The sequence below is a fragment of the Buteo buteo genome, chromosome 9 (assembly GCF_964188355.1).
Source record: "Buteo buteo chromosome 9, bButBut1.hap1.1, whole genome shotgun sequence".
Lineage (NCBI taxonomy): Eukaryota > Metazoa > Chordata > Aves > Accipitriformes > Accipitridae > Buteo > Buteo buteo.
This window is the reverse complement of record NC_134179.1, coordinates 28658321-28681235: the sequence shown is the minus strand read 5'-3', so window position 1 is coordinate 28681235 and position 22915 is coordinate 28658321. Positions and strand designations below refer to the sequence as shown.

General features: G+C 44.7%; 2 protein-coding genes across 3 annotated transcripts in view; both read left to right on the top strand.

Moving 5' to 3' along the window:
• Positions 1 to 480: 480 nt before the first annotated feature.
• The window catches only part of PLAGL1 (PLAG1 like zinc finger 1), a 57377-nt gene continuing 34942 nt past the window's right edge, over positions 481 to 22915 (top strand). For both annotated transcript variants that reach the window (XM_075035890.1, XM_075035891.1), the window contains exon 1: positions 481 to 578. The gene's annotated coding sequence lies outside the window, so the exon portion shown is untranslated. The remainder of the gene's footprint in view (positions 579 to 22915) is intronic.
• Positions 19289 to 21620, top strand: LOC142034972 (uncharacterized). Its single transcript, XM_075036802.1, has 2 exons — positions 19289 to 20645; positions 21459 to 21620. The coding sequence occupies exons 1-2, from the start codon at positions 19734 to 19736 to the stop codon at positions 21561 to 21563; spliced, it is 1017 nt and encodes a 338-aa protein (XP_074892903.1). The 5' UTR covers positions 19289 to 19733; the 3' UTR covers positions 21564 to 21620.

Below are 22915 nucleotides of genomic sequence, written 5' to 3'. Positions count from 1 at the left end.
GCCGCAAAACCCCACGGTAAAATCGGTACGCATGCAGGAAATTCTTAATGCGGTGAGGCGCCTTCCTTGGAAGTAATTAACTACCACCAGTGCAGGGGAGAGGGTTTGTGCGGGACAACTCGGTGCGGCCGCGGCAGTGGCTATGTCGGCGGTCGGAAAGCCGCGGGCCGGGATACTCGCACTTGGTTTTTAGCAAGTTTCCCGCTAGCGCCCTTGCAGAGCTCGCCCTCGGGCACCGGCGGCGGAGCTGCAGCCCACCCGGCCGCCGGCCGGCCTCCGCGCTCCCCGCGGCCCTGCCCTGCCCTTCCCAGCGGCCCGCGGTGGTCCCCGGGCACCGCTCCCCGCCGGCCGCCCCGCGCTGTACCGCCGAGCGGCCGCTGCCCCGGAGCGGCGGGGAGGGGACGCGGCCCGTCCGCCCCTCGGCCCGGCCCTCCTCCGCCCCGCCCGCTGCCGCCCCGCCGCCAGGCGTCTCCCCGGGGCCGGGCACCGCCGCGGGGACGGGAGGAGCCGCCGCCGCTGCTGCGCTCCCCGGCCCGGCGCTGGGGGAGCGGGCGGCGCCCGCGGAGCTGGGCCATGAGGTGAGCGGGGCCGCACCGCGCCGGGGGCGGCAGGTGAGCGGGGGCGGCGTGCGGGGCCGGACCGGACCGGACCGGACCGGACCGGACGGGGCGTGGTGTCGCTCCGCCGCTCCGCAGCGGTGCCGGGCCGCCCGGGGGAGCGGGGGGCGCTCCGGGCGGGCCGGCGGTGGCGGCGGGGCGCTGAGGGGCGGGGGCCGGGCGGGCGGCAGCGCCGAGCACCGGGGCTGGCGGCCGGCCGGGCGGGCCGCCCGCCGCCGCAGGAAAGCGAATTGCGCCACATGTGTCCGCCTTCAGGAGGAGACTTTTGTATTCATTATTTATTTATTCCCTTCTGCCCCTCAACTTTTCCCAAACCCCAGCCGCTGCACTGGCTCTCCCTCTCGTCCGTCCACAGAGCCTCGCACCAGAGCCCCAGGACGGGCTAACATCCCCAGGCCCGATCCTGCCCCTCTTGCCTCCGGGAACAGAGAGGCCTCAGGACCGGGGATTTAGCGGGGGGGGACACGGGGGGTACGGGCGGGACACGTCTCCTTTGTGCCTCTCTTCAGCCCCGCTGCACTCCCGGGGCTCTCACCGCGGCAGAGCGCGGGGCAGCGGGTGGCACCTTGGCACCGTTGGGCAGTCGCGCCCCTGAGGTGTGAGGCTCGGGCCGTCGTCGGGGAGGTTTGCTCCCGCGTGAGGAAACATCTGTGGGCCCAAACGTGCGCCCACCACTTGCAAACGGGTCTCGATGCCTGCCTCAAAATCCTGGCCGACAGAACCGGCCGCAGCGCGGTTCACATCAGTTCTTCATCCCTCTTCAGCAGGGTGACAGCTTGCTGCGGTCAAGTCTTGAGCAGTCATTGGCTCCTGTGGGAGACATGAGCCTTTTTTTTCTGTGGGGAAGAGAGATTTACCACGTTATGTGATTTATTTTTTCTTAAAGAACATAACTTTGTTAAAATTCAACTTTCAGTTGTTTTTTATTTCCCCGTTAGAAGTCGGCGTCCCATAGCCAAATGTTAGTTTGTTTTTCTGGAAAGGGGGATTTGGGACAGCCAGACTCTTCTCCAAGGGCTGTTGCTTTTCCTGTGTGACTTGAGCATAGCAAGTATGTTCCTCCTTACAAAGGAGGGCCAATAAAGCTAACTGCTTTTGTAGAAGGTATTTAAAGTAGTTGATGAAGAGTACAAAGTAGTAGCTCTCTTTAAAATGTGACCTTAAATGCAATATTCCCACCTCAGCTGATACTTTTAATTTATAAAAGACTCTATAGGACAAAATCCAAGCTATGTTTTTGGGTGGAGGATATATCTATACACATACTTGTGTGGGGGTGCTTCATCCAACATATAGGATTATTCGTATCACCTCCATGATGAGGGTCTTCATGAATAAATACATATGGTACAGGCATTCCCTTTCCAGGAGGTGGTAGGAGAGGATGTGCTTGTCGTTAGTGCCAGAAGGTGAGCGAATCCAGCTCTGACAGAAAAGGAGGGAAGAGGTTCTCAATCTGAGCACCCGCATCTCTTGGTATTGCAGTTGTAAAATTAACATCAACATGTGCAAGCTGATTCTTGGTTGTCCCAATGCTTAGCAGAAAATCTGGCTGTTTAGGTCAGAGATATCTAATCCCATGCAGCAGCACAAAGTGTCAAGCAGTCCTGTCCTGACTTAGCAACTTCTCCTGCAAGACAAGAGCGTCTCTTCTTGTGAGGTCTGCAGTACTCCTCTGACCCCACACGTGCAGCACCTCTGTTGTGCTCTGACCCTTTGCTGGGGAGAAATAAAGGTGCTGTCATTAGGAATTTCCCTTCACTGGTCCTTCCTGTCCCTGTTGTTGGTTTGGAGAAGCAGCGTATGGAGCACCACTCCACCTCTGTGCATGGGGAGCGGTCATGCTGTACAACGCGAAATGGGGCTGTGCAGGGCAGGTGGCTCTGGGTGGAACACGGGTAGTTCTGCTGAACAGAAGTATGGGTACAGTGACAGGAACAGTGACAAATTGTGTGATTATTATTTGATATTGTGTGCGTTTGCTGCTGTGTTGCCACTGTGCGTGCAGTGTATTTTCCATGGTTAGTGTGCACTTGCTTGCCCTGCATTGTAAGTCAAAGCAGTCAGAATCTCATTTGCAAACCTAATGGGAGCCGGTGTAGATTCTGGAGTAGTATAACTGCATAATAGGCTGATTGCCACTGCATTTTGGATTGATGAATGCTCTTGAGGTGTATGTCTGATATTTAAACAGGACCTGATCGTTCTGATCGTGCAGATGCTGCAAATTGATAATAGCATTATTTATGTAAGAAGTAGAAGATGGATGAGCTGGAATAAAAGCTAGAAATAAGATCAGAAGTACACTACCAGTTTCTCTGGACCTGCGCATCAGAGTGAGAACAGTAGTGGGAGTTTTGGAAAGTTTGATACAAGAAAGCACATAAACACCACAAAATAAATAATTATTTCTTAAGGCAGAGGGGGCCATTAAATCATGTAGTTAGTTCCCCAGGTTTAACCAGGTTGAAGCCTTAGATTGGCATCTTCAAGTTAATTTAAAATTGCTCAGTTTATAAGATAAAAATGAAGAGTTAAACCATTTTGAGTGCGTTGCTTGTAGGTAGACTTTCTTTTAACATGGACCCTTGTTTTGCATTCATTTTGTAGACATGTAAGCCAGCAGGTCACAGATTCATGCTCTTTAACTAAAGACTCTAACTTCTATTTCCTTCCAATTCTGTAATGTGCTCTGCAGCGAGAATCTCCTTGTTGTGAAGCTCTATGAGCACACGCATTTCTTCTCTCCCTGCCTGCCTTTCTGCCAGGACTCAGTGGAAAGGAAACAGCGTAAGATAATTCCCCCTGTGATTGTTGAGACACATTTATTCTACAGTGTGTTGCAGGGACTGGGACCTGAGCTGCTGTCCCATTCCCTCAAACTCTTAACTTCTTGGCTGATGATTAAAACCCCAAAACATTCAACCCCCACCCATAAGTGAATACACTTACTGTACTTAAGACAGTCTGTGCTGGTGTTTGATGCATTTGCTGTAAGTTTTCATGTGTTTGAGCACTCCACATTACACCTACCTTTACGAACCTAAATAGTCCTCTTCAGTAAGAGCAATCTGGCTCACAATGTGTTTGCAGAACCGGAGCATATTTAAAGTACACATTGCCAACTAGTTCCCTACTGGCTCCACCGAGTTTTTATTTTAAGGTATTCCTGCTTTCAAAGATAAGCATGAAGCAAACGAGACTGTTCCAAATGCCAAGGGAACAGCAGTCACACACTTCTACTTAAGCACGTGCCACCGTACAACCGGCCACATCATTTAATTGTCACTAAACCCAGAAGACACTGTTTAGTTTTTTCTTGCGTGTGTGGAAAGAAGTAGGAAATCTCTTTAAATGATGCCAAGGATACTGCTATTTTATGATAACTAGCAGGAAATAACAAGAGTTAGGACAGAAAGAAGGTCAGTCTATTTGTATTCTGTATAGGAAAATCTTGGAAGGTGATCATAAAATTTAATTCCACACATATCCCGAGGATAATCAAATAAATATTTGGCGTCTAGCTTTGCTTTTTTTGCTGAGTTACGTCTTTCTTCCATGCATTCTTCTGAATATGGGCTATTTGGAATTTGCTGTGAAAGCCTGTTTTGGGTTCCATATGTCTCTGACATGATGATCTAGAAGCGACAGTTCTTTCCGGTGGTCTTTGTCCATATCCTTCTCCTATTTCATCTTTTTTTCTTGCTTTTTCTGCCAGTACTGATTGATATTCTGTAAAATGGCGTGAGTTGCAGTGCTAAATCACGATCAAGGATGCCGTTGTAAATTAATTCTGTCTTGGAGGACAGAGTAGATCTGCTTTTATCTTTCTCCGTCCTGCACCTAGAGAACTATTTTGGGACAAGTTGTTTCACAAACAACTTGAGATAGCAAAATTTAAGCTTTTGTAATAGCATTAACTACTCATAATTCCAAGCTGCAATGATGATACAATAGAGGTTGTATCATAAGGCATTGATTTATAGTTCTCATGAGTTGGAGAGATAACTTCTTCACACTGATTGTCTGCCAGTGTTTTCTCCCATTCAGCTTCCATAATTTTTCGAAGGACATCCCTGAACACGCTGACAGTGTATATTCCCTTGCTTAAACCCCTGGAAAAACTGCAGTGGGAATAAAATGCAGAAAAGCGTGCATTTCTACTCCTTGTGGTAGGTCATAAAAGGGTTTAAAGTAAGCTCAGTCATGCTGGGTTGGTAACTTAACATCCTTGTTTGTTGTCATTTTTTCCCATGGAGAGCCTCAAGTTTCAAGTATAGAAAGATTTGGCTCTCTGAGTTGCTAATAAATCCTTGAAGATATTAGATGAATATAAATGAAAACTCTAGTTCTTGTCTGTATCAGTGAAGAGCCTGAGAAAGTAGCTGTGCAGCCGAACTGTGTGCATTTCATCTTGTTATTCTTAACTTAGGTGCTGCTGTTGGAGTATAAAGGAAGATGTAGAGGGTATCTTGGGAGTATTACCACAGTCTGCTGTGAGTGGCACCTAGTCTGGCTCTCCAGTGATTAAGTAATGGGGAAGAAGACCTCCCAGCTCTGCCTGACCCACAGGGGTCAGGGAATAAGTGCCGATGTTCATCCCAGCCCAACTGCTGGGAGACAGTCCTCTGTGTAATGTGGACAGATTCCCTGTGTCAATTGTTGTCTCCTCCATCTCCTCCTTCCCTGCTCTGAGCGAGGTGGGGATGGGTCTGTCCTAGGAGGATGCTTCTTCGTTGCCTATTTTCTGTGTATCTTGGGGAGAAGCAGTGGGTTTGTCTCTTGTGTGTTGAGATACAATAGGAGACTGGTCATCTCTTGGGTGTCTAGAGTGATAGCATTCTTTTTGCCTTACATGGGGCGGTGGGCCTTGTGACAGGGAAACTCGTGCGCGTGGTTAAGGTAGTTCAGCTGGGGGCTGCCCAGACCTGCACATTACACATAGAGCTGTTCAGTGCTAAATGTCAGCCCTGTGTGCTGAGGAGTGTTCCAGATGACCTGCACGACCCAGACATGCCACGTGGAATCGCTCACCACATTCACTGTGCAGATGGCACCATGCTTTGTCTTCACAGCGATGCTAACCATGGTGGGGCAAGTTGTGTGCTGCCAGTTCGGGAGCACAAGTCGCCCCAGAATGGCAAGATTCATCCACAGATTAGTAAGTTTGCTGGGTTCATCCTGTTGGGAGGCACCGTCCCCTGTCAACGTTCTGATGCCATTGCCTCTGAAACGATTGTCTCATGAACTGTAGCAAGAAATGCATTTGCAGCAAATGCAGAATAGCAGCTGGTGAAGTGCTTAGGGTGGTGCCACCAGAGTGGTCAGCTGTGTGCATTGGGCATACAAGTCACAGGCATGGTGTCAGGAGGCTGAAGAGTCCTGTAGTGTAGACGCACAGAGAGTGCAGGGATAGCCGCTGTGCCCCTGTGCAGTCCGTCCAACACCTAGAGCAGACAAAGACAGGGCACAGCATTTGCTCCAAGTGTTGCACCGTGGCACAAGTAACAAAGTCAGTGTAGATGTGCTTTGCTTTTCTTCAGGGCATGTAATAGAATTGCATTTAGGAAAATGCTGGAGTAGCATTATCTAACCTGTGCTAGCATATACGATAGCAAGCAAATGTAGTGCAGTGAGCAGTATTATACTTCACTCCTCCACTCGGTCTCTTGTTTTCAGGTCCCTGTTGCTATGAATGGTGTTGAGGGGCTCTTGAGGATAAGCAAGGGTATCTTCTGCAAGAATGTCACGTATATCTTTCAGAGAGAACTGCAACAGCAAAAGTCCCACGTGCTTTTTTGGCCATAAACTGTCACTGCAATTTTGTCGGTTTACTTCAGCTAGAATGTTATTTCAATCACCGCAGCTGTATAATGTGATCAACAGCATTGGTTTTTCCTGTCCTACAGAAATAAGTAACATTAAAAAATCTATATTGATTCTAAAGATTACAATTAAAAGTGCTGCAAGCTGAGCAATAAACAAGTAATTTATAAAGCATTAAAATTCTGTTTTGCCAATGCCTTGACAGATTGGTGCCCAAAGAAGACACCGGGTATCTAATCATTATATTGTCCTGCAATAATAAATAGTGGAAGGACCAGTGAAGCATACATTAACGATGTAGCTAAGCTAGTTCAAAATTTATTTTGTCCCCAAAGAGGTGGATGCTCCTTCTTTGTCAGGTGGAATTATGTCCAGAGTCATCGCCAGAAATGCGGTGTGCAGAGAACCAAGGGGAGTATGAAAGGAAGGGAAGCAGCGATGCCGAACGAAGATCTGGAAAGAGGCGGTAAGCAAACGGCAAAGGAAAGGTAATGAAATACTGGAAAGTGTTAGCTAAAGGAAAGAAATTACTGAAAATGTAACTGAAGTTGGATTGAAGAAACAAAAGAGAAACTCTTGGAAGAACAGTGCAAAAAACCCCAGAGATTTGTTTTGTCAACATAGTAAGTTCTGTTTTAATTCAATTTTCATTTATTCTTAGCAACCAGTTCAGCTTTCTGTGCAGAGAGGCAACCTTTGTAATGTTCTAGAAAGCGAAAAGATTCTACATATGTGGTCCAGGATGCTTTCTGTCTTCTGATTTTTTTCTTGTATCTCAGTGGGAGTCGTGGCTCACCTGCATCAAGTACAAGTAAAAGGTATTAAGCCCTTTTTAAGCGATTAAGACAAGCTGAGAAGTAGTAATGTAACTGTTCTCTGCTTCAACTGCACTTCGATACCTCAGCAATCACCCATATTAATTAAACAAGTGACTTAATACCTCTCACAGTGAAACAGCAGCAGGTGATTTGCCTGCTGAAATCAGGTGATTTACCTGTTGAAACACTACCTTTTTGTATTCTCAGGGCTCATCCAAGAAAAGAGTAAGGCTGCTGGCCAGAATGAATCTAAACACCCTATGATAAAACCATTCCTCCCTCTTCTGGTGGAAGAGAAATTTGAAAACTAGCACGTCATGCATCCCAAGTGGATGCATCATTTGCTTTTTGTAAAGCTGGCACTCACATAGCCCTTCCTCATTCCGATGGTGCCAGGCACTGGAAAGAGGTCGCTCGGTGGTAGGTGCCAATGAAGGTAAGAAGAATCGTGTCAGGTGGGGATTTCCACAGTTGGGGGGGCGGGGGGGGGGGCTGTTACAGCCCAAATGAAGGAGGATGAAACCAACAATTTCAGTGAAATATAACACAGCCTGTAGCACAGATTCATCTCAAAGCCAGTGAAACTGATACATTTCTGCAAAATGTTTTGGTTTCAGTTAACTCAGCATATTCAGACAAAAATAAGTTTTGCTGGAAATATTTTGACTTGTTCACAACTCACTTGTTTTTACAAACCTAGCACTCCTTTCCCCACAAAATAAGTAAATAAGCAGGCAAAGCAAGCACACATTTACTATAAAATCTGTGATCTTGAAATTCTGTAGTTCTGAAAAGCATCCTCTGCTTTCCTTTCCATGAACCTGTTGTGGAGAGGTGTTTGTGAAAAGATTCTTACTGCTGTGGTTTCAAAACCTGTAGCTTTGGATTTTTTACTTTTGCTTTGAACAAAAGATTACAGAGGCATTTTTGGTCTCTTGGGGGTTGCGGATGGATCATAATGATATTCTTATCACTGGTTATGCCTGGCAAGTCTTCTGGACCTTATTACTTCTCGCGTAACAGCTGCCAGTGACAAGAATAATTTTCCTGCTTAGAAATCATCTTTATTTGACCTGTGCACATTTACATGCTGTTCTTCTCTCTAAAATATTCTTAGTGTGAGTGATAGATGGAATCATCTCCCTTTTTAATGCATGAATTTGCTATACAGATTTTTCACTGAGTCTGCTAAGGTATGTGGAGGTTTGGGGTTAATAAAAATGTATCCTAGTTTTCAAGCATTTATTGAATAAAATGAAGAGAGGCTGCCCTGACCAAAACAGAGAGGTTGACAAGGAAGAAAACGAAACAAGGATAAATGGGAGAGTAAATTGGTTTTCCCTCTTTATCTTACTCTAAAATAAAAGACTGTAATTGATTTTTTTTTCTCCTGTAAGTTTCTTTACAGTTTCAGTGATTTGTCAACGTTGAAGCCAGAATCTCAGAACACTTCAGTCTTTGCAGGCCTCGGCACCCATACAGACAAATATTTACAAATCTCTGGACCCTTAGCAAAGATGAAATACTGAGTTACAGAGTGTATAAGAGGATATTAGAGGTCATCAAAGTGACTTGGTTGAGAAGGGGTTGTGGGTCTTAGTCCTTTTAAAAAAAAATTGTCAGGTTTTTGCTAAGTTTTTCATACCACTTTTATCAGCATTAAAAATATCAACATTTTAAAATAATTTTTAAATTGGACATTACAAAAAAGAGTATAGACTTCTTGAACTCATGGAAAACAGTGTATAAAAATAAGGTTATTGTAAATATTTTGTACCCAAATAAGTAAAAAGGTTCACAAAATAGTTGAAGACAATGTGGAATGAGTGTCTTTTTTGATCTGTAAAAATATTAGCAGGATATATTACTTTAAAACTTTTTTTCTTGTCACATTCACTCATTTGTTATACAAGTCTCTGAATTAGTCTTTATGGTCAGTGATTTGCACTGATTACTGTATTAATCATCTAATTTAGAAAAACCCATAGTCAGGTTATAACTTTAAAAATTAAAGTCCAACCTCATAGCAAAAATTGTCAACGCATCTACTTAGGTGCTAAGGTTGCTGTCATACTTCTAATAATATATTTGGGTCCCAGAATCTTAAATTGCATTAAATGGTAATTTTAATTTCATTTATTTTGACAAGGATATTCTTCAAAAGTTGAATCTGTGGAGTTTACAGGACAACTTAAAACAACATCTTTGAGTTTACAGGACAAATTAAAACAACATCTTTGTGGAAAGTGTGACCTGTGCCTTCAGTTTGTCGCAGCAGAGCATTGATTCTTGAATCATACTGAGTCTCCCAATGCAAATCTGGTTAGCAAGTCATCAGTGACCATTTATTAGAAATCTGTTGGGTTTTTATTAACATTGTAGTAGATGTTGGAGACTAGAATGTCATGGTGCAACAAGTAGAATACACTTCAGTAGTTTGTTGGCTGAAATCATCTAAGTATTGGATAGCGGACACTTTTAGATAACCCTAAATTCTTCTACTTGCAGACCTCACATCCCATATAAACATCTGACAGAATATGTTCATGTAGGTTTTATAAATTACTAAAATGACCTCCTGGTAACTTGGGGTGCAAATGTCAAATGTCTGAGTTGTTTGGGGTTATTTTTCATTAACTCACTGAACCATACTGAATGGATGTTTCAAATGTCAAAGTTGGAGTTGAAGAGGTCATGCAACTGGGTGAAGAAATAAGGACAAATGACCTCTTGGTGAACTTTTAATGAAAGGTTAGAGAGCACAGGATTTTTTCTACATTATTGTAACAACCTTTTCTATATCAGGATAACTTTTAAATGAAGAAATAGTGTTCTTTGCCTATAGTGCTAGAGCCCTTGGAGAAGTTAAACATATTCCAAGACTCTCTCTGAAACAATGTCATACAGACAAGTGACTGTAATAAAAACTCCGAACTGCTGAAATACAAGGTATATTTTGTATCTGCCTGCACTTTGCATTCAGTAATCCATGGTGCGCCAAATTTCAAGTTCCTAATTTAGTATTGATATGGGAGTTAATGGACGCTTATTTTGAAGTGGGATTTTTCATTCTGTGGAGGTAGTGGCTGAACTATTCCTTTACTGGTCTCTACAGGGCTCTTCAGCACTGGCCTTGTTATTCTGGTTTCATAATTCCTTTCGCATTCTCCTACACTGAAAAAAGAAGCTTGCATAGACAAGAGCCAGTGTCCCTTAATTTATTCAAGTTTCAGTTTTGCTGGAGAAAAGGGTTGGAACTACATTACTGTGCAGGCTGAAGTTTTAAACAAGCATGAACACAGTGCATGTAATGCCACATTTTTGGCTTCTTGTTTGAGTAATGTGCAAGAAATGGCAGAGGACCCCTAGGAGGTTTGTATACCATACAATTACCAAGAAGGCCTCCGGTCCAGACCTTGGAAAGGCAGGAGTTAGAACTCTGTGTTACAAGCTGTCAGTATGGGAGAACAAGAGATTCAGCTGATCTTTAGTTGACAGTGGGGAACAACTTTTTCTCTCATCTTTATCTGAGAATCAGGTTACTCTGCTGAATATGGATGGTGATTCATTGTGTTGAATCTGCATCTATATCTACATTTATTCAACAATAACCTGTGAGCCACAATTTGCGGATTTTGGGAATTATCATATGGCTTCATAACCAAAGGAAAAATTAAGGAAACAGGTAATATATGGGAACATGTGTACCTTTCATTAATCAAGCATATATGCAGGATTTACAGGATTTGCATATTATTAGAGTTGTGCACCGTAGGCATTCTGAGCACTACTATGAAAATCTAACCCCTAAAACTAACATACCCTTTAAGAAAAGGCAATAAGAAAACACTCCTCAAGTTACAGTGTAATTCCAACAGAATTAGTCCCTGATGATTTAATGTAATGGCTCCATTTCAGTAAATTAGTTTTAATAATTGCCCCTTGCATTTGTACCGTATGAAGTAGAAGATTGCATCTTTCATGCAGTATCCCATTCCAGCCAGTCCATGTGCCAACGCGAGTGAAAGGACGTGGGTGGTTTTGCTGCCGAGTTTGCCGTTGGCAAATCCAGCTGCTGTTGGCAGAAAATCTGAGCGTGCAGTGCAGGTTGCAGCAAACCAATTGTGGGATGTGACAGGCAGCTGTTACCCAGTGCAAGGCTTGTGGTGTTTAATTAAACAAATCAGGTACTGTTGTCTCTCTACCTCGAGTATTTTCTTAGTGAAAACTCTTTGCTTATGCTTTAGTTTGAGTTTGAGGATCTATTAGTGTTGTCATTGCTTCCTCTGATGGCTCAAGCAATTCTCTAAGTCTGAGGCCTTAGAGGACAGAGGAAAGAAAACATTAGTACTAGTCAAGACGCTGTTAACAAAACAGTGGGGCATATTATGGAAGAGCAGTAATTATGCTTTGATATGTAATTTATGTATAGAAGAGACATTCAGCTTTTATGAAGCAGCTAAAGAGACAAAGCTGCTAAACCTGCTGAAATCACTGTTAAGGTGATTTCTAAAAATGCATCTAAAATACCTGTAAAAATACCAATATTCTCAACCTGAAATCCTTCTTCAGGTATAACTTCCTCAGTTTTACAAGTTTCTGATTGAAGTGGTCATTTCACAGTGTTGAGATTTAAAGCTCCTAAAGAGCGAGAGCAAGACTCTGAACATGAAATTTGACCAAATAATTTGAATATTCATATTTACATAATATAGCAGCAACATTACATACCGCATTACGTTATTGCAATAGGACCCATCTGGATGACATTGTAGGTATATACAAAATCTGAGGCTGGGAGGTTTTAGATTACCATAATCTAAGCAAGATGTGTGAGGTAAGGTGTTGGCTTCCAGATGACAAATCTGTTTTTATGATTTCCTGAAATTTACTGATGTTGCCGAAGTCCTGGCTAAATGTGTATCCCCCTCTCTGGCCATGGGAGTGGCTGTTGCACCGTGTGGGTACTCGTCAGTCTGTCTCTGCTGTGGGTTTCACTCACCGCATTTGGAAAGCTGGTTGCTGCTAATGCGTTTTATTTGTAGCAAGCTTATGAAAGGAGAGAGTGTTAAAGCCGAGGTTTTTGTAAAACCTTTTTTGAAGCCGCAGGCAGGAGACTTGTTGACCTTGGGGAAGGCTACTTGAGGAGGATGCAGGGAAGGGAAAGGAAATCTCCCTGTCACCAGCCTGTCCAGCTGAGAGGAGTGGCAGTGCCCTTCCTGAAATGAGTGCTGGGTTGCAGGCCTGAAGCAATGAAAAGAGTTTAGCCAAGGTATTGAGGGAGAACAGGAAAAAGTGCTTTTTCACGTGACCTCATACAAGTGGGTTCAGTGTTTGTTTTGTGCCAGGGTTCAGTCCTGAGTTTCAGCGAGTAGACCAGAGTCCTCTCCACAGGCTCATTGAAATGGAAATGGTTTTGCCCGCTGCTCTGGAATGCAAATTATTTTAGGAATGTTCCTGGGTCTTGTGGCTTTCTAAAACTCACACTTTTGAGATTATTATTTTTTAGCTTATTTTAACCAATTCTCGTAACAAAACAATGATCCAGAAAGATGTCTGGTACCTTGATCCTGATCCAGCAAAATATGAAGTGTAGGTTTGTCTTCACATGTACAAATAGTTCCCTGGAAGTCAGTGGTGGAAAGACATGGGAAATGCAGAAATGCTTTGCTGGATCACAATCAAAATGCTGAGTGCTTTGCAAAGCCAAACAACAAGAGCAGCCCTCAGTAAGGCAGGCTGGCGTGAGATGCCATTTGGTATAATTCCCTAGGGATTTGTCTCCCTTTTGTTACTATTGATTTTTAAAAATACTGTTTAGTAGCATCTCTTCTTCTGTTACCAGGGCACTGGAGATGGGCAAAGACATGTACTTGATGCCTTGTCTGCCATAGGTCTTTTGCTGACCAAAATAGACCAACATCATGTGATACAAGGCTAGGAAAATTATGATGAGAGGCAGTGCCATATTTCAGAACAGGAAAAACTTGCTTAGAAACAAGGAGTGGGATTTGTTGGTCTTTATTTCTGGTGTCAGGACTCAGGATATAAAATGGATTTACTTTTAATGAAAATTGCTTTTTTGCTTTAAACTGAAAATACACTTGGATAAATAGGTGCATATGTGGACCGTATTTGATGATGTTACATGTTGAGGTGATTGTAACCAGGTTAGAATATTGATTAATTGGTGCAGGGAATGGTAAGGCAGGACTTTTTTATATATCCAAATGCAACACTCAGTATAGCTTTGGCAAAATATTAGCCAACTCATCCAAAACTTATTGAAGGCAATAGGATGTCTTATTGCCTGACCTCCCGAAGTTACTGGAAACTGACAGTGCTCTTGGTTGCTTGCATACCAAGGCATTTCATCTGTTGTTGTGGTTTAACCCCAGCCAGCAGCTAAGCACCACACAGCCACTCACACACTTCCCCCCCAACCCCAGTGGGATGGAGGAGAGAATCAAGGAAAAAAAAAGGTAAAACTTTTGGGTTGAGGTAAGAACTATTTAATAGAACAGAAAGGAAGAAAATAATAATGATAACAATAATAAAATGACAATAATAATAATAATAAAAGGATTGGACTATACAAAACAAGTGATGCACAATGCAATTGCTCACCACTTGCAGACCGATGCCCAGTTAGTTCCCAAGCAGCGATCCCCCCAGGCCAACTCCCCCCAGTTTATATACTGGGCATGACGCCCCATGGTATGGAATACACCGTTGGCCAGTTTGGGTCAGCTGTCCTGGCTGTGTCCCCTCCCAACTTCTTATGCCCTTCCAGCCTTCTTGCTGGCTGGGCATGAGAAGCTGAAAAATCCTTGACTTAGTCTAAACACTACTTAGCAACAACTGAAAACATCAGTGTGTTATCAGCATTCTTCTCATACTGAACCCAAGACATAACACTATACCAGCTACTAGGAAGACAATTAACTCTATCCCAGCCGAAACGAGGACATCTGTAGAGATGTATATATAGTTATAAAGTTTCCTTCAGCAGCAGGACTAGTTTATATATTTGTATAGTATTTGTGTCTGTATACGCACTTCAAAACAATATCATGAAGGTATACAAAATATTCTTAGTAAACTTACTAGGGAAAACATATCCTTGAGAGCATGACTTTTATCCACCCACAGTCTGCCTTAAGATTTTGTGCAGTTTTTTTACATCTGCACAGTCCTTTGTAAGAGAGAGATGTTCCATATATAACTCTGTGTTTTCCTTATTTTTTACATTCACAAATAAGACTTACGTTTGAAGAACTTCTGCAACATCAGTGAGCCAGATTTCTCAATCAGGGATGCAAGCATTTGTGTTGTACTGCTCAAGTTCTTTGCTTAATCAAGGGAAAGATGCGGAATCCTGTACCTAAAGAAAAACATTATGATGACAAAAGAGTTATTCTGGTTTATAATTATAAAATAATTCCATGATTTGGAAAAATATGCAATTTTGTAAAGGGACAATTATATGCTATTTTATATGATAAGTTATAAAGTTATCTATAATTTCGTGTTTTCTCCAGTGAGGGACTCTATGTGTGGTAGATACAAAATGCACAGAGTTTCACTGTTGGACATGTTTGATGAGTTATACTTAACATGTACCGAATCCTGATTGTGGATACACATGTGGGACTAACACAAACTTCAGAAAATCTACATAGGTTTCTCTGAATGGTGATTTTGGCCCTGCATATTCATTTTTCCCTCCATTAATACTTAAAAAATTTCTGTGTCATTATGGCTTTCCTTCCTGTTCATGAATTAGGGAAAAGAGAAACTATGTCAGCAGAAATGCAGTTAGCCCAGCATGAGCACTAGCAGTAGCCAAAAGAGAACAAGAAGGGACACTAGTGGAATGCTAATGCTGTGTAATAGATGCCTTGTCTCCTGAAGGTATCTTTTCTTCTGATGGATGCAACCTGAGGCATAAGGTATGCTGAAAGTTAAACCCCAGCAACTGATTTCTATAATGGGGGAAGAGAGTCCTTCCTGATTTAATCTCAGTGTAAGTAGGTTAAGTGTGGTTTTCCTGTCACATCTTTGCTGTGTACTGCAGATGTAAAGACATCTGCAACCATATTACTTACCATAGATATCTTGAAAAAATGCTTTTACTTGTGTTTTAGCTTTACTCAGTTAAAATGTGATAAAAGATACTTAGATAACAATGTCATCTACGTAGGGCTGTTGTGAATCTATAAGTGGGTTGTCCTGGACATTCTTCTGAGTATCTGAAGTATAGTAGCGTCCCCTTTTCAGCTGCAAAAGAAGGTGGACAGATAACTTCACAGCATCAGGGGAAGAGTCTTCTGGTGACTGGTTAACTAGTGCATCTCTTGGGCATGCAGCATGAAACTGAGGTGCATTTTTGAGCTGTATAATGCCAGATCATTAGAAAGAGTATGCCTGTGCTGACAGTTGTCATTACGTTTTGACGTTGTTTTTGTGCGGAAAGCAATATAAGGAATTCTGTAATAACCTCTGAGGGCTATGGGGGGCAGATGCTGACTGGTTCAGAACAGCTGTGTTTCTGCTCACAGTGGATTCATAATTTAAAAGCTATGATCCAGGTCTTTGTCTCTGCATGGCATAGGTCTCTTGCAGACAGCACGTTCTCTCGTCATCTACAGATGGCATCATGATGCAAGCATAAGGGTATCACCCAGTGTCAGTGTGGCGGTATGAAAGCTTTTCCTGTTGCTGCCACTTGTGTCTCTTCCCACATCAGTGCCTGCTTTTCCTTTGGCTTTCTGGGGCATGATGCCAGGGAAGGTAGATGTACCTCTTCTGGAAGAGAGTCGGGTCAGCGGAAGAGCTCTGTCGCATTGTCGTGGTTTAACCCCAGCCAGCAACTAAGCACCACGCAGCCGCTCACTCACTCCCCCGCATCCAGTGGGATGGGGGAGAAAATCGGGAAAAAGAAGTAAAACTCGTGGGTTGAGATAAGAACGGTTTAATAGAACAGAAAAGAAGAAACTAATAATGATAATGATAACACTAATAAAATTACAACAGTAGTAATATAAGGATTGGAATGTACAAATGATGCGCAGGGCAATTGCTCACCACCCGCCGACCGACACCCAGCCAGTCCCCGAGTGGCGATTCCCGCCCCCCCCCCCCCCCTTCCCAGTTCCTAAACTAGATGTGACGTCCCATGGTATGGAATACACCGTTGGCCAGTTTGGGTCAGCTGCCCTGGCTGTGTCCTGTGCCAACTTCTTGTGCCCTGGCTGGGCACGAGAAGCTGAAAAATCCTTGACTATAGTCTAAACACTACTGAGCAACAACTGAAAACATCAGTGTGTTATCAACATTCTTTGCATACTGAACTCAAAACATAGCACTGTACCAGCTACTAGGAAGACAGTTAACTCTATCCCAGCTGAAACAGGACACACATGAACCCACATGAGAATGCTGTGGTGCTACATGCAAGACAGCTGTCTTGAACAGCTAGTTGCAGTCTTATGTTGCAGGTGTTGCAAAGGTCCCTCACAGAGCAGTTTCCTGGCCTCCCTTGCCATGGAGTTTGTTATCTCTGGTGATGATAAGCTTCAGGGCCAGTAAAGCAAGCAGTTTGGTAGAACCTTGTCATCCTCCTAGAAATCTGCAGTGACCTGCAGTGGATACAGAACTTTGGGTGAGAACTGCATTCAGAAACTTTAGCCAGGTGTCATCGTAGCATTTTCCAGGCACAGGAGTGCTGCCCCTCTTGCTGCCACTCAGTGCGAACCACTGGTAAGCAAGGTAGTTATGAAGGCTGTTGTTGGCAGCCTTCACGGACATCTCATGTGCACCATGAACAGCCCTGGAGATCCTGTGCAGGCTGGTTTCCCTTGCTGTGTGTTTCCTTGTGGGAGTCACCCTTCCTCTGGTGCAGCAGTGACCCTGATCCTCATAGGTCCTCCTCATGGACTGTACCTGGAAACTGGCTGACTGATTTCATTACTCCCACATCCTCTGCATCAGAACAGAAGGGGTAACAGGCATTGCCTTTACGACTGTGGACTCTGGACGTCCCAGGGCGATCCCACCACCATAATGTGTACCCATCCCACATGCCCACAGTGTGCCCACTACAGTCGTTTCCAAAACGCAGAATGCATAGTCTGTAAATTTGTGGCAGTGGTGGAACAACTAAGAAAAATAAAACCTAAAATCCTGGCTCCTACACAAATGTACTCTGTGACATGCTCTTCTTCTCACTAGGCAGTTGTCCTGGGTTCAGCTGGGATAGAGGTAATTTTTACAGGAACCTGGGAGGTGGGGGGCACAGCCAGGGCAGCTGACCTGAACTAGCCAAGGAGCTATTCCATACCGTGTGACATCATGCTCAGTATATAAATGGGGAGCGGGCTGGGGGGTTCTCTGGACTTTCGGTAGGGGAAGTGGCGGAGCGTCGGGTCCCGGGTGGTGAGCAGTTGCACTGTGCATCACTCTTTTTGTATACTCTTTCATTAGTACCGTTGGTGTTGTTGTAACCTTTGTGTGTGTGTGTGTATTGTCCCAGTAAACTGCCTTTATCTCAACCCTCGAGGTTCCAGGTTTTTTTTTCCTTTTCTCTCCTCCGTCTCCTCCCCATCCCACCGGAGAGGGGCGGGAGGAGTGAGCGAGCGGCTGCGTGGTCCTTTGTTACGGCTGGGCTGGAACCACGACAGTCCTTTTTGGTGCCCAACGTGGGGCACGAGGGTTGAGATAACGACAGAGCTGGCCAGAGTGTGTTGAAACAAATTTGTTATACGCATTTCTTATATTAGATAAATAGATGTTAGTCACAATGTTGGTTCATTTGTTTACATGGTGGCGTTTTGTAAGTTCTTATATGCTCTATGCATTGCGTGTAGTTGCATATCTCATCTCTGGGAGAGTGATTGGGATTATCATTTTGCTGTACTGGGTGATTCAAAGAAATTAACTCAATAGTTTGATTAACTATTAAGTAGGTATTCTTTATTGGCAGCGCTGGATGCACGAGGGATCGCTCCACCTATCGTGCACACTGTTGGGTCTAATTGTGCAGGTTAAGTACATGTTTTACGTACGTATTCACTAGATTTCCGAGAAATGTTATACATATTCATTAGTTTTCTGGGAAACTATTAGCATATGCAAATGTCCTTTATGCAGGCGCATTGAAGGTCTCTGGTGGTCTTCAGGAGTCCTCTGGTGGTCTTCCATAGTCTTCCTCACTTGTCCACTATTTGACCCTCCTCAGGTGATTCTGCGCAGTATGGTCTTCTACTTGTTTTGATACATCAGTGCTTGTTTGTGCTCTTATTATCTCAGTTTTCATTAGTGGTGTAGAACCATATGGTTAGTTTAAGCTAAATTATCTACAAGGATGAGAACAAAGGCAGGAGTTCTTACCTTTTCTGGCCCTATCTATTCAAGCAAGGCCTCTACTTGTGCCTTCTCAACAAGATCATAAATTCATCAAACATTTAATTAAGTATTGTGATTGTTTGTGGTTCCTTCTTGCTCATCACTCCCAAGTACCAGTCTCTGACAGGCTTAATCCTTGACAAACACCAGTCTTTGGTATGTAAAGTTACAGAGAGACAATCATTAAGCAATTAGGAGTTCGTTCTCTATATCATGGGCAATGTCGACTTGTGAAATGATTATATCACTAGTCGTGAGGTTAAGCTGGTATCTGTATGAGGCAGTGATATCATTTCCATACTTCAGGCACCTTCTGTCGGATTTTATTGGTAATTACACCCAATCCATGGGGAAGTTAGGGGGGGATACTTCCCCCCATCCGTTTGCCTCCCTTCTCTCCTTCGGACTAATTACAACAGCTTTTGAGAATTTTGAATATCCTTGGGATGCGCAAGCCAGTGCGCTGTTAGTGCTATGCCTCCTGAATATGTTTCAGGTTTTGTTGAGGGCTACAAAAAGGCTTTTTAAGAGTACCACCCAGAGATCTGCCCCAAAGCTGGGTATTCATGGGTGGCACGGCATGTGGGAGGATATGGGCAGGTATCTAGAGAATGTCTCACCTCCAGTGACTTGGAAGTTCACTCCCGAACAACTACAGAACCCTCATGAAGTGGTAGAATATTTGAAAGAAAAATGCTATGGCTATTCCAAAGACGTACAACTCGCTGCATTGTGCTGGGCCCTGGCCTGTATCTACCAAACACTGCTTGATATTAGGCAGCACCCTCAGGTGGAAAAGATGGAAAACCGGGCAACAGGCACTGTGGCTACCCCAACCCCGACAACAGGCACCGTGGCTACCCCAACCCTGGTGACAGATACTGCAGCTAAACCAGAGAACCAACCTGTGCCAGTATCAGTCGCCCCTGTACAGAAAAAGAAACACACAAAGAAATCAGTTCGCTTAATGAGAGATGAAGATGAACCAGGGTCATCGCGAGAACAGGAGGAAGAGGCAGAACCCGAAATAATTACCTGATCTCTATCCCTGAGTGAGTTGCGTGACATGCGAAAAGATTTTAGCCGCCACCCAGGTGAGCACATTGTTACCTGGCTGCTCCGATGCTGGGATAATGGGGCTAGTAGTGTGGAATTAGAGGGTAAGGAAGCCAAGCAGTTGGGATCTCTGTCTAGGGAAGGGGGCATCGACAAGGCGATTGGGAGAAAAACACAAGTCCTCAGCCTCTGGAGGCGACTTCTGTTAGGTGTAAAGGAAAGATACCCCTTCAGGGATGAAGTTACATGTCACCAAGGCAAGTGGACCACCATGGAGAGAGGTATCCAGTACCTGAGGGAATTAGCCTTGCTGGAGGTGATTTATAATGATCCAGAAAATGCGCAGTCACCCACAGATCCAGATGAAGTCCAATGCACACAACCGATGTGGCGGAAGTTTCTACGAAGTGCACCACCAACCTATGCCAACTCATTGGCAGTAATGTCCTGGAAAGAAGGCTATGGACAAATGGTGGATGAATTGGCTGTCCAACTCCAGCAATACGAAGGAAGTCTCTCTTCCTCCCTACAGGCCTGTGTCTCGGCTGTAGAGGAATTGTCCCGAGAATTCCAGCAATTCAAAGTGGATATATCCTCCTCCTCACCTGTACAGGCCCGCAGCGCAGTTATTGGGAGTAAGCATTCCTCTGCCCAAGAGAGAGGAGAGAGAAAGTACACACAACGGGCTAACCTGTGGTTTTACCTGCGTGACCATGGAGAGGACATGAGGAAGTGGGATGGAAAACCTACCTCAGTCCTGGATGCACGGGTACGGGAGTTGCGAGAAAAAGCAACCAGAAAAGAGGATTCTTCTTGGAAAACTGCTGCTCCAGTTTCCTGTGAGCAGTCCCCCGGACGCAGTAGATGGGCTGATCTCATTTCTGATCCTCTTGAAGGGACTTCTGATTCATGTGTGCAAAAAGTGAGTAACGGATATTCTAACCAGGATTAGAGGGGCCCTGCCTCCAGCCAGGTGGAGGAGAGGGACAACCGAGTCTACTGGACAGTGTGGATTCGATGGCCTGGCACATCAGACCCACAGGAATATAAGGCTCTAGTAGACACTGGTGCACAATGTACCCTAATGCCATCAAGTTATAAAGGGGCAGAACCCATCTGTATCTCTGGTGTGACGGGGGATCCCAAGAGCTAACCGTTGTGGAAGCTGAAATGAGTCTAACTGGGAACGAGTGGCATAAACACCCCATTGCAACTGGCCCAGAGGCCCCATGCATCCTTGGTATAGATTATCTCAGGAGGGGGTATTTCAAGGACCCAAAAGGGTACTGTTGGGCCTTTGGTATAGCTGCATTGGAGACGGAGGAGATTGAGCAGCTGTCTACCCTGCCTGGTCTCTCCCAAGACCCTTCGGTTGTGGGGTTGCTGAAGGTTGAAGAACAACAGGTGCCAATTGCTACCACGACGGTGCACCGGCGGCAATATCGCACCAACCAAGACTCCCCGATCCCCATCCATAAGCTGATTTGCCAATTGGAGAGCCAAGGAGTGATCAGCAAGACTCACTCACCCTTTAATAGTCCCATAGGGCCCGTGCGGAAACCTAATGGGAAATGGAGACTAACAGTAGATTATTATGGGCTGAATGAAGTCATGCCACCACTGAGTGCTGCTGTGCCAGATATGTTAGAGCTTCAATATGAACTGGAATCAAAGTCAGCTAAGTGGTATGCCACAATTGACATTGCTAATGCATTTTTCTCCATTCCTTTGGCAGCAGAGTGCAGGCCACAGTTTGCTTTCACTTGGAGGGGCGTCCAGTACACCTGGAATCGACTGCCCCAGGGGTGGAAACACAGCCCCACCATTTGCCATGGACTGATCCAGGCTGCACTAGAAAAAGGTGAAGCTCCAGAGCACCTGCAGTACATTGATGACATCATCGTATGGGCAACACGGCAGAAGAAGTTTTTGAGAAAGGGAAGAAAATAATCCAAATCCTTTTGAAAGCTGGTTTCGCCATCAAAGAAAGTAAGGTCAAGGGACCTGCGCAGGAGATCCAGTTCTTAGGAGTAAAATGGCAAGACGGGTGTCGTCAGATCCCTATGGGTGTGATCAACAAAATAACAGCTATGTCCCCACCGACTAATAAAAAGGAAACACAGGCTTTCTTAGGTGTTGTGGGCTTTTGGAGAATGCATATTCCAAATTACACTCAAATTGTAAGTCCTCTCTACCAAGTTACCTGGAAGAAGAATGATTTTAAATGGGGGCCTGAGCAATGACAAGCCTTTGAACAAATTAAGCGGGAGATTGTTCGTGCAGTAGCTCTTGGGCCAGTCGGGGCAGGACAAGATGTTAAAAATGTGCTCTATACTGCAGCTGGGGAGAATGGCCCTACCTGGAGCCTTTGGCAGAAAGCACCTGGGGAGACCCGAGGCCGACCCCTGGGGTTCTGGAGTCAGGGATACAGAGGATCCGAGGCTCGCTATACTCCAACTGAAAAAGAGATATTGGCAGCATATGAAGGAGTTCGAGCTGCCTCAGAAGTGGTTGGTACTGAAACACAGCTCCTCTTAGCACCCCGACTGCCAGTGCTGGGCTGGATGTTCAAAGGGAAGGTTTCCTCTACACATCATGGAACTGATGCCATGTGGAGTAAGTGGGCCACACTGATCACACAACGAGCTCGCATAGGAAACCCCAGTCGCCCAGGAATTGTGGAAGTGATCACGGACTGGCCAGAAGGCAAAGATTTTGGAATGTCGCCAGAGGAGGAGGTGACACGGGCTGAAGAGGCCCCGCTGTATAATGGAATGTATATGTATAATGTCCATAATAAACTGCCAGAAAATGAGAGGCAATATGCCCTGTTCACTGATGGGTCCTGTCGCATTGTGGGAAAACATTGGAGGTGGAAGGCTGCTATATGGAGTCCTACACGACTAGTCACAGAAACTGCTGAAGGAGAAGGTGAATCAAGTCAGTTTGCAGAGGTGAAAGCCATCCAGCTAGCGTTAGACATTACTGAAAGAGAGAAGTGGCCAGTGCTCTATCTCTATACTGACTCATGGATGGTGGCAAATGCCCTATGGGGGTGGTTACAGCAATGGAAGCAGAGCAACTGGCAGCGCAGAGGTAAACCCATCTGGGCTGCTGCACTGTGGCAAGATATCACTGTTCGGATAGAGAAGCTAGTGGTAAAAGTACGTCACGTAGATGCTCATGTACCCA